General features: G+C 40.6%; 1 protein-coding gene across 1 annotated transcript in view; it reads left to right on the top strand.

Moving 5' to 3' along the window:
• The window catches only part of grin2ca (glutamate receptor, ionotropic, N-methyl D-aspartate 2Ca), a gene marked incomplete at both ends in the record, with an annotated part of 44,762 nt that overhangs the window by 17,913 nt on the left and 13,862 nt on the right, over positions 1-12,987 (top strand). The window contains one exon of the mRNA XM_079415402.1: positions 7,408-7,619. Within this exon, the coding sequence (XP_079271528.1) occupies positions 7,408-7,619 (212 nt within the window). The remainder of the gene's footprint in view (positions 1-7,407; positions 7,620-12,987) is intronic.

Genomic DNA, 12,987 nt, shown 5'->3' with positions numbered 1-12,987 from the left:
TGGAAATGTCCTATTAAACATTTATGTTAGATGACATCGTCTGTGCATCGTCTGCTTTTTATGAGCAAACCATTCTCAGATGCACTGCGTTTTTATAGTGGTCACCATGAATGGTTGCACATCTACACGGTTTGGTCCGTTTTCACACATCAGCGATAGCAGGAGATACAAATTGAATTCAGTTCATTCATGGAAATGTGCACAAAAACATTTCAGTGAGTACTTTCATGCAACCCCAAAACTGTTTACACAGCCAGTGGGAAAGGTGCCCAAAAAGACTGTTTGTTTTGGTTCAGAGCCTCAAAAAGCTGCGTCCAGCAGTCTTTAAGCAATTACTCGCTTTTGATATTTTCTTCAGGTTGGACTCGGTTCATATTGGGTGTGGAATCTTGCCCAAAGCTTCCTGGCAGAGGCCACACTTTTTCCCCTCCAGGTGGAGTGAAGTTATATCAGGAACTGAGAGTGATGCAATGCTGGTCTGGATCACCACAGAGAGAGAAAGTCATAAAAAATGGAACAAAGCTCCAAATGAGATGTCGGCCTGAGATTCTGGTTTGGTGTCAGACTTGACACAGTCATCACTTTGTGCTGAACACATGCAGACTGCTGTAATCAGATGCTTTCTGCCATTTAAAACAAGGTGGAATCTCATGACAAGGGGATTCTGTCACTTTTTACACTGATAAGATGTTGATACAGAGATAGCAAGAGTGTGTTTTTCAAAACAACCAAAAATATATGTTTTCTTCAGTTTATTTGGCATACATGGACCAATAAATAACATTCTCCCTGTGGAAAATTGGAAAACCTACTCTTTTATAACTCGGGAGACTTAGTGGACTTAGATTAAATATCAACTTTATATCAATAATTAAATTTATATCTCAGCATTATGGAAGCCCATTTCTGCCGATTATTAAACAATAAAAAAGGTCATTGCAACTTTTTATATCACAATTATGAATTTTTATCTGAATTGTATTATATAAGCTCATAATTTCAAGTTATAAAGTCAGAATGGCAAGTAAATATCTGTTACAGATGTAGGACTCTCTGTAGACTGCGTGACAGATAGTTAAACAGGTATTTATTGACAGACTAAGAGCAATATGGAGTGAACAGGTAAGTGGTAATTCTTGAATTCTTCAGAGATCTGGAGGAACGTTAACTTGGCTATCTTCTCGTGACAGGAGACATGGAACAGGAGCTGGACACACACCTCACCAGTACAGCTGACAATGGCTGAACTCTGGAGCAGACAGACTAGGGATTGCTGGAGGACACACTCGGGAGGAAACACAGCAGTTAAGTAGACAAGGAGGTAAGTAACAGGCATAGAGTTTGTGATAGCAATGGTAGTCCTCTTCGTATGAACGATTACCGGATTAACATATTCACATATTAACGTAGTAACGGATTAACGTAGGAATGTAGTAACGAGACCGGACACTGGAGTGCTGTGAGGTGTGAGTATTTGTAGCCGTGTTGATGAGTGAACATTTGACGTGCAGGTGTGCTTAATCAAAGGCTAGGTGAAACCAGGTGCGTGCGTGCGTGCGTCGTGACTGGTGGAGAACAGACAGATCTGTGACATTACCTCCCCCTCTCGGAAGGTGCGTCCCGCACCACAACAGCAACACAGGGGAGGGGGGGCGCCCCGGTGCAGTGCAGGGCAGGGACAAAGGGGAAGCCTCCAGGGCGGATCCGGGGACTCGGGAGACCATGGCGGATCCAGGGACTCGGAGGGCCATGTCGGTACTGGAGGGACTGGAGGCTCAGGGAGCCTAGAAGACCATGGAGGATATGGCAGCTTGGATGGCCATGGCGGATCTGGGAGCTTGGACGGCCATGGTGGATCTGGGAGCTTGAAAGGCCATGGCCCTATTATTTTTTCAGGGGGCCTTGAACGAGGACAGGGATATATAGCCCCCCCAAAAAAACAATTCTTGGGGAAGCTCCTCTCTGAAGGAGCAGGCTCTGGTGGGCGCTCAGGAAGCATGATCATTTGAGGACACTCAGGAGGAGCGGGCACAAGAGGGTGCTCTGGAGGAGTGGGCACTAGAGGGCGCTTGGACAGCGCAGACTTTTGGGGGCGCTCGGACAGCGTGGACTCTTGGGGGCGCTCGGACAGTGCGGAGCTGGACGGGACCAGTGGGGATGCAGGATAGCTGGACGGGACCAGCAGAGACTCAGGAGAGCTGGACGGGACCAGCGGGGACTTAGGAAGGCACTTGCGAGGAGCAGGCACTGGAGGGCACTTGCAATTCTCTGGCAGGCTTGCCATATTCTCAGACAGCGGGCTTGCCATACTCTCAGATGGCGGGCGTGCCTGTGCCGCGAACGGCGGCCTTGATTTACCCGCGGACGGTGGGCTTGGTTTCACCACGGATGGCGGGTGGCTTGAGGGAATCACGGAAGGTAGAGGGCTTGATTGAGACAGGCTGGAGTGAGGAGCGGTCGATGGGCTGGGATCAAGAACTGGTGGGTCTTCCCTTTCCCCTATAAAGTATGAGGATCCAGCTATCCACAGGGCGAAGTTCAGATATTGAGCCAAACACAAGCTGGGGTTACCTAACGGCATCAACATTTGGATTTCCTCATCCAGCCCAACTCTGAAACCCTCCATTAGTGTGAGGTCGCTGCAGAAGGCTTGGTGGCTGGTCTCTATAAACTCCTCCACATATTCCTCCACACACCGTCCATTCTGGAAGAGGAACTTTGTGCAGCCTCCCGAAAGGTTGTCCTCTTCTCTGGCCCACACGTTAATTGAGGCTATCTCCAACCTCATATTCTGTAAGGGTCTGGTCTTCTGTTACAGATGTAGGACTCAGACTGCGTGACGGATAGTTAAACAGGTATTTATTGACAGACTAAGAGCAATATGGAGTGACCAGGTAAGTGGTAATTCTTGAATTCTTCGGAGATCTGGAGGAACGTTAACTTGGGTATCTTCTCTTGACAGGAGACAAGGAACAGGAGCTGGACACACACCTCACCAGTACGGCTGACAATGGCTGAACTCTGGAGCAGACAGACTAGGGTAGACTAGAGTTTGTGATAGCAATGGTAGTCCTCTTTGTATGAACGATTACCACATTAACATATTCACGTATTAACGTAGCAACGGATTAACTTGAATGTAACGAATGTACATTAACGGAATGTAGTAACGAGACCGGACACTGGAGTGCTGTGAGGTGTGTGTATTTGTAGCCGTGTTGATGAGTGAACGGATGACGTGCAGGTGTGCTCAATCAAAGGCTAGGTGAAACCAGGTGCATGCGTGCGTCGTGACTGGTGGAGAACAGACAGATCCGTGACAATATCTTTTTATGACTTTTTTTTTCCTCACAGTTGCTAGTTCATATCCGACAATTCTGATTCAGTTCTCAGTATTGTGAGATATAAACTTGCAATTGCGAGAAAAAAGTCAGAGTTGCGAGTTCTTATTTTGCAATTCTGAGAAAATTAATTTCTTGCAATTGCGAGAAAAAAAAATCTGAATTGTGAGATAAAAAGTCGCAGTTACCTTTTTTATTTTTTTATTTAGTGGCAGACAAGCATACAGAAGTTTTTCACTAGAGCTAAGAATGTAGCTGAAATATTACCAGAATTCATGAAGAAAGTTGCTCTCCATTTAATCTTACTGCTGTCTAGGACAGTTCATCCCCCAAAAATTGGCATTATTTACTCAACTTCGTGTAATTCCAAACCCATTTGACTTTATGGTAACACTTTATTTTAAGGACCAAATTTCACTTGTAACAAGTTGCTTATTTGCAATCATATTGCTAGCATATTGGCTTTTTATTATTACTTATAAAGCACATATTTATGTCCTATTCTGCATGACCATATTTTATATTCCTTAATCCACCCCATACCTAAACCTAAAAACTACCTTACTATAAATAAGCTGCAATTTGTGAGTTTATTGAGAAAAAATTTGGAGAATTGGTCTCCAAAGTAAAGTGTGAACTAAAGATTTTTTTTTTTTTTTTGTGGAACGCAAAAGGAAAAATTTTGAAGACTGTGCCATTTGCTCATTTCTACTGGAAACTGATGCTTTCGAGTTTGAAGCAAGATCTTAATCCATCATGAAGTATCGTATAAGTAGTCCATATGGTTTGTGTGTGCTATTGTATGTAGTGTATGGTAACTTTGTGTGAGAAATAGACAAAATAAAATTAGTATGGACTACTTTAATGATAATTTAATGAAGTTTTTGCATCCTTTTGAAAGCTTTAAAATTCTGGATCCTATTGCAAGTGTATGGCCATGAGTCTTTCTCCTTTTGTGTCCCACGGAAGAAAGAAAGTCATACGGGTTCAGAACGACATGAAGGTGAGTACATGATGACAGAGTTTTCATTTTTCTGTGAACTCTTCCTTTAACAGATATTTCTCCCTTTGTGTTGCAGTCACTCTAGCTTTGGTATCTACTGTCTTTGTGCCTGATAAACAAAGAGTGAAAGTTTTTACTTTCTTCAAAGAATGAGATCTCTTTTATCCTGCTCACGTATTCACAAGGAGTCTTGGTGCATGATGAACTTCTTTTGATGAAACGGATGGTCTCTCTGTGTTGTACACGTGACTCTCTCAAGTCCATTGTCCCTAGCCTCAGGTGGGAGATATACAACTCTTATCTGTGGCTGTTTTGCACATCTATTTCAGCGCCGGGCTGAAAGAGTGCTTTTCCATTCCAGGCCTCTTTGCTTTGCTGATGTAATTTACTGTGCAGGTAATTTATTTGGCAGCAGATTGTACTTTTCAAACACAGTGAGGCTGAAGGCCGGTGATAACTCTTTCCTTATGACTTGGCTAGTGTCATCTTCCAATGACACCTTTTTGTCAGAAGCTGCTAAGGTGCCCTCAGGTGCGAGAGGAGAACATTAAGGAGGAGACACCAGAGGTTGGCCTTGCTTCTTTCAGTGTGCTGTGATCCAGAGTAAAGCTGCAAAGACCTTCTCCACTGCGTTTGCAAAAGAATTAGCATATTCTCAATCTGAAATCTTAAAATTGAGAATATGCAAATGACATAGCCTATTATAAAGCTTAGATAAACGGATAGCTCCCCTCTTTATAGTAAATAAGCTGCATGTCCACTGACTGATGCACATCCAATTTTGTGTATTGATTTTTTTCAGTTTATGTAGAATTTTGAAAAGTATGATGACATCATAATTACTGTGATCATCAATAATATGATAACTAGCAGTATAAATTGCATTATGATTATATGATAACTGACACTATCTAAATTAGTGCTTTGATAACTAGCAGTAAAAATTACTTTACTAGCACTATGGTTACTATACTGTAACTATCATAATCCGTACTATGATAACTAGCAGTATAAACAACCTTACAGTTACTAGAAGTATGATAATCAGCATAACTGACATCATAACTACTGTAGGATAATTAGTACTATGATAACTAGCATTATAGATACTAAAGGATGATCAGCAATATGATAACTGACATTATCATAACAAGCTTTGTGATAATCAGTATGATAACTAGCAGTATACACAACTTTATGATTACCATCAATAATCACCAATATTATAATTGACTATCATAACTACAGTAGCACTGATAATCAACACTATTATTATAACTAGCTCTGTATGAATCAATATATACTAACTAGCAGTTTAAACAACATTATGATTACTAGCACTATGATAATTGACACTATCATAACTATCAATATCATAATCAGTACTATGATAGCAGCATAAATAACTTTATGATTACTAGCAGTGTGATAACCGACATTATCATAACTAGTTCTGTGGTGATCAATAAATACTATGATAACAAGCAGTACAAATTACATTATGATTACTAGCACTATAACAACCAGCATAAGAGAACGTTTACACTGTCATAACTAGTATTGTGATATTCAAGACTATCATAACTAGCAGTCTAACCAACTTTGTGATTACTAGTACAACGATAACCAGCACTAAGACAACAGAAAGTATCATTACTAGCGTTGTAGCAAGTACTATAAAAAGTATAAATGCCTTTATGATTTCTATGATAACTTACACTATCATAACTAGTACTATTATTATAATCAGTACTATAATAGCTAGCAGTATAAACAACCTTATAATTACTAGAAGTATGATTATCAGCATAACTGAAATCATAACTACTGTAGGACAGTTGATAGGCCTACTATGATAACTAGCAGTATAAACAACTTTATGATTACTAGCACAATGATAATTTACACTTATCATAACTATGACTATATGATAATTAGCAGTATAAACAACTTTATGGTTACTAGCACTATGATAACTAGCACTGCAAGATAACTGTTACACTGTCTTAACTAGTACTGTGATATTCAAGACTATCATAACTAGCAGTATATACTGCATAATTGTTAGCACTATGATAACTGACACTATCATAACTAGTACTATGATAATTAGGCATCATTTATTATTGTTAATTAAGTATAGCATTATGGCAAGCCGTTTTGGCTTTTATTCCTTAACTTTTATTCCATAACTTTTGACCAAATCTATGTTTGGAGATAAGGACAATCATTTTCCAAAGAATCTCAAAGAACTGTACATTATTTAACTGCTTATATGAGTTATTTTATGAGTAAGCACAATGTAACTATTTGTCAGAAAAGAAACCACACGTGGGATTCCAGTCAGGGACCGATTTCACACCAGATGACTAAGTGAGTTTCTTGCTTAATAAAAACAGTAATTAGTTTCACTCTGTGGTTTTGAGTTTTCCCTGAGCTGTGGTCTATATGTTGATGAAAGGAGCTAGCCGATATATTACAATTTGTCTATACAGCTAAGCACCATAAAATCTAGTGAATATAATTATCACACAAAGATTACTTGCATCCGAACTAATAAAGCGTAGCCGGCAGAAAGTGCTTACTCTGAGATTTGCATCAGCTTGGAGTCATTTAAATACAGCCTTGCTTTCATTTCCTTGATTAGGTTCAAATAGAAGTTCTCATATTGTATATGGCACTTTTCTCATGGGTCTTGTCTTTGCTCACATCATTGTTAGTCCTGTTAGAGTCTAACAGGACTAACATTGATATGTGTTAAACCAATTGAAGAGGAAATGAACAAACGCCTCTAATTCTGCACAAAGAATACATAACAACCCAAGTGTGAACGCAGCAAACAGAGAAAAATGAAAATAAACAACAGTCCCTCAAGTCCTTTATTTTGCACATTTAGATACTTAGAATGCATAAAATAGAGGATGGGGGGGGGGGGGGGGCATTTTTACAAAGTTTTGGATTTCTGCCTTTGTTTTATGAGTGTAAGCTATTTATTTTAAACCCCATGAATAAATTCAACAGCTTTAAGCTTTAAGCACATTCAATTATTTCTCTTTTTAACAGGTGGGCAATTATGAGTCTGGTATCCTGCAGATGAGGTATCCTGTCTGGCCACGTTATGGGACCTTCCTGGAGCATGTGTCTGATAATCGTCACTTGACAGTGGCCACACTGGAGGAAAGGCCTTTTGTGATTGTCGAAGCTGTAGATCCTGTTACTGGCACCTGCCTCAGTAACACTGTCCCCTGCAGACGGCAGTCAAATAAGACAGAAACGTAAGTAACCGTATTTTTTGGCCTTCATAATGCTTGAAGTTCAGCTAAAAAGGAAATTATATCATCATTAACTTACTCTCATATTGTTACAAACCTATACAAAGTTTGCTTGAGTGCACACATTCACTGGCTGAATTCTGCACGCTCAAGAATTCTCTCATCATAAAGAAACACCGAAAATATGTAATTAAGAGATTCAATTCACTGTTTCAGTGATTATAATGGGAGTTTTTGCATAACTTGTACTAGACTATTCAGAACGCAACCAGATACAGAAACACACTGCACATGTTGTCACACTGATGAAGATGCTTTCTTAATTTGCTGGTGTGTTTTCTATTTGCATGTGTTTTCTTCAGTTGCTCTCTCAGCTACTGTACTTCCATAATATAATGCATTCTTGCAGAAAAAACCCCAATATATATATATATATATATATATATATTGTGGCGGGAGGAGCCAACGACAGACACAGTGGGTGTGGCGTCAAGCCTCGGAGAGGTTTTTATTAAACAATAAAAAGGGAAATTAAAGTGTCCAAGGGGAAAAGTGTCCAAATAAACGGGGAATCTGGTGTCCTCGTTGTGCCGCGGGGCTAGTGAAGGAGGGTAGTGTTCGTCAGGGAAGGGGCGGAGCCCGGTGGCCGCACGCGCTCCCCTCTCGGGGCCGGGAGCGAGTGGCGGCGGCGTCTCTTGCGCGGCTCCTTCCATCTCCTGGATTCCCGGCGCTTCTGGGGGATTCGGCGGCCCGGCATCCTGGCCCGTCAGCCGCCTAACGGGTGCGGCAGTCCTGCTCGACTCACCCTTCCTGGACCCACGAGGACACCAGCGTGCATGCACGGGGAAGAGACCGGTCTCCCGAGGGGAGGCGCACTCGGCGTTTAAACGGCGGCGGTGATGAGGCTCTATTCACGTCAGGTGCGCCTCATCACACGCCGCCAGCCCTGCGTGTTCAGCGCCCCTCCTCGCTCACACACCCACTCCCGTCGGGAGCCTGGTGAAGGGCGGCGAATACGGGACGGGGTGGTGATGATGGACAGGGGGGAGGCAGCCGACTCGTCACAATATATATATATATATTAATAATAATGTATGTGCACCTTGCCAGTGATAAGGTAAATACCCAGAAGCCTCTTTGGTAACCTTTTCCGATCAGAAGCTGCAGTGGTCATTATCAGCCAACCACAGTAAACTCCTTACATGCATGCTTGAGCACTTTATTAAAGGATAATTAAGGAGACCTGGGCTCATCTTAAGGGATAAAGTCTTTATCATATTATTGAACAGAATGAGAAAATGTTACTGTTTAACTGTTTCATTGCTCTCCTGTTGGATATAATTCTGGTTGCAGATGGTCAGGTGTTGCTGTTATTTTGAGATGCCAGGTTTTTGCAGTAATGAATTAGATAACGCAGTATGAGACAGATGTCGATATGGAAAAGGGAAACACAAGGAGAAAGGAAATAATTCTTTTTTCTTCTTTAATTCTATTCATACATCTTCTATGGACAGTTTAATGTGACCACACTCTACATGCAGTGCAGAAAAATGCTACTAACTTAACTATGTTTTTCAGTGTGTAGCATTGGAAAGTCTGATTAATTTGAGTGATTAGTTATAAAATTGTTCATTTGGTAACATTTTAGTATAGGGATCAATTCTCACTGTTAACTAATTGCTTATTTGCATGTTTATTATAAACATATTGGCTGTTTATTAGTATTTATAAAGCACAAATTCTATATCACTAATCCTACCCAATACCTAAACTAAACAACTACCTTACTATTATTAAGCAGCAAATTAGGAGTTTGAGGAGTTTATTTAACACTACTTTATAGTGTTTTTCAGAATTATTCTTTTATTAATGGGCAGCTCTTGTTGTAAAGCTTTAGGATCAGTTGTCTGTTTTTGGTCCTTCACAACCTGAGAACTGCAAGCGTTCAGCTCTGGTGAAGATAACTGGATACTCACAGGACTGTGTCTCACCTCATGAGAACTGAGTGGTAATTAGCAGAGCTGATTAAAGCTGCGCTGGACTCAGCAGAGGGTCTCAAACTCCTCACGCTCTGCCTCCCCTCTCCAAACACACACATGGTGTTGTGGTAGGCCCATTAACATGTTATTTAAGACTCATTCCCTCAGGATGTTCTACTCATTACTTTCAGGCCAAATCCGAAGGGCTCCCGGAAACATTATGAAGCAAGTTAGCATGGATGGGAAATAGTCCTACAGGATAATTTAACAGTGAACACTTACAGCATACTCAGATTGTCAGAATGTCATTGCATTGCAGTCCATATCTGTCCAGATATGTTTTGAGGGGCTGGGCTGTCTGTGTTGTACTGCATGTCTGTTGATGCTGTGACTGATGTCAAATAAATAGTTGTGTGGTTTATGGTGATGATAGCGTGTGCTATTGTGTGGGTGGGTGTTTAGTGTGACTCATTGCCTCTAATCCCCTTTATGCCTCACACCATTAGTCAAGAGGTTACAGGAGTATTAGAGCGCTCTCTTTCTTCATCTGTCCTTTTCTTTCTCTCATTTTTGTCCATCTTTATTAGTACTACTTTCTAAGGCATGCATTTGAACAAACATTTTACATTAGGTTTAAGTTACTTTGCCGGTAACTTTCCCTACACAGTTTGTGCTACAGACATTAATGTTGCTCTAGGAGAGGTGTGCTATAAGACCACAATATCAAAGAGACGTGAGACGCTTTCGCACTGCATAGTTCTAGGAATTTAGTTCCACAAACTACTGTAGCCAGCATGGCTAGAGAACCAATTTCCCTCTCGGGCCGTTTTCCTGGATGCATTTGCACCGGGAGCAGAAACTCTAAAGCAAGCGACAGCGACGTCTGGATGCTGTGTTCAGAGCAGTTTTGGTTGTGTGTCGTGGGTTTCATATTAACAGAGATGGAATGTAAACACACAATTTACGCAATTGAAAGAGCATGCAAATCTGTCTAAATGACAAAATGGAGTGTTACATATCATCGAGACTGAGAAAAGAGCAAAATGCTGCAGACAACAGGCACCGGAAATGTCGATAACGCTCTTTTCCATGTTCATGGAGTAAATATTTTTACATGGCTTTTTAAAAATGCCCGGTAGCCGGTTTCGTATGTGTTTGGCAAATCAGCGTATACATTTACGTCACTGGCAGTTCCAATAAATCTGTTTTAGACCCTACTCTGAAGTTGGAACGCAATTATGAGTGAGAACAGAACTTATACTCCAGGTGTTGAGTGGCTAGATCTATGCGTAATTAATGACATGACAGAGTCTTCTCAGTAGAACTTGTGTTAGAGATTTCCTGCGGTGCGAACAAAAAGCGGTAACATCCACCAATAGTTCTAGGAATTATGAAAAGGTTCCTCTGGTGCGAAAGCCCCTTTGGGAAGCCCCTTTGAGGTTGGACTCTTTTGACTTGGGCCAGTAAGTAACATCCCACCAGCCACCGAGCAACACTTCAGAAAACCCTAGTAACCACCAAGAAAACTGTTGCCAATACCCAAGGAACCATCCAGAACCAACTAGAAACCACCTAGAAAACCCTAACAACAACATAGCAACCATCCAAAACATTCAAAATACCTCCCAGACCACCATAGCTATCACCTACTCCAATATTGTGGCAGCAGGTTTCTTGAGCAAACACTCAGACACACACACATGCTCCCTTTATTGCCTGCAGTCCCTGTTAAACCCTGCTGTTGTTTTCCAGGGTTGTAATTCTGGTTGTGAATCCAGACTGAAGATCTGGCTGAATGGTGTGCTGTTTATTTTTCCTCAGGCGTTGTGAAATGAACCAGAGCTCTGAAAACAAATAATGCTCAAGTGCAGAAAGCTGAGCCAAAATAATGCTCCTAAAGGCACACATTTAAGCTCAAATCACAAGTGCTTGGGAAACATTTTAAGCGTATCGATTGCATTTCTCTGAGTAAGTGAACCTGTTGATGTTGCAGTCAAAGTGTTTCGGATGGCTGTTCTGCCACACATCTCACTGGACATTTCTACCACTTCAGTAATGCATTAACCCACTCCTCTTCCTTGCTACAACAGCAAGAATCTGCACTTAATATTGATTTCTGCAATTACTTTCTGCTTTTTAGAGAGAGAGAACAGGAAGGGGACAGGATCTGGAAATTTTGGAGTCAGTCTCAAACTATGCATTGCTTGCATAAACACTATAGATCAGAACGTCTGCAGGTGATCGTGAATTTGTTTTAATATCAACATCAGGTCCTGTTATAACTGTCAATCAATACGATTTTACAGAAAAAAAAGGTAGTATAAGGTTTAGGCTCGAAATATTTGTGTTTGCGCCAGTGAAAAATATTTTACAAGAGAGCCTGTAGCCAGATGTATTATTTCTTCATTGGCTGTTGTAGTAATGAACTAAACTTATGTTCATGTTTTTGCAATAATGTTTACCATTCATTATGTCTTTCATGAGATCAGAATTCAAAACTGAAAACATTTGTCATAGACAACAGCTAAATATGAATGAATCATTAACTAAATGAAGGTGAAATAAAATTTAAATGTTTGATTAAAAATTTAAACTTAAAAAACTTTAGTAATTTAATTTAGTCGTGGCCTAATGGTTAGAGAGTCGGACTCGTAATCCAAAGGTTGCGGGTTTGAGTCTCGGGCTGGCAGGGATTGTAGGTGGGGGGAGTGAATGTACAGCGCTCTCTCCACCCTCAATACCACCACTGAGGTGCCCTTGAGCAAGGCACCGAACCCCCAACTGCTCCCCGGGCGCCGCAGCAATGGCTGCCCACTGCTCCGGGTGTGTTTTCACGGGGGGTGTGTTCACTGCTGTGTGTGTGCACTTTGGATGGGCAAATGCAGAGCACGAATTCCGAGTACGGGTCACCATACTTGGCGACATGTCACATCACTTTCACTTAAAATTAGAAATTTTACCTTGGCAATTAACTGAAATAAAATAAGTTGATGTTGAAGTATTAAAACTAAAATTAAAACCTAAGTACAATATGTAAGAAAAACTAATAAAAATGATAAACTTAAAATGAAATTAAAATGAAACCTGAAAATATAAACATATATTTAAAATTTAAAATACCAATAAATACTATAATAGCGTATACAACACTGATTTATCTATTTTTATTTATTTACTTAATTTTATCCTTATTTAATTATTAGCACCTGATCTAACAAGCCATTTTACCCGCAATTGAAGCAACAAAGGACGTAAAAACAATGTGAAATCTGATTTGATAATTTGAACTGAGAAAAATGAACATAAATCTGATTTTAAGTCAACCACATAATAAGGTAGTTTGGCTAATGCTTTCATGTGTTGGATTTCGTGTATGTGTTTTATTTCCTGTT

The sequence above is a fragment of the Barbus barbus genome (assembly GCF_936440315.1).
Source record: "Barbus barbus genome assembly, chromosome: 4".
Taxonomy (NCBI): domain Eukaryota; kingdom Metazoa; phylum Chordata; class Actinopteri; order Cypriniformes; family Cyprinidae; genus Barbus; species Barbus barbus.
This window is presented reverse-complemented; position numbering and strand designations above follow the sequence as displayed.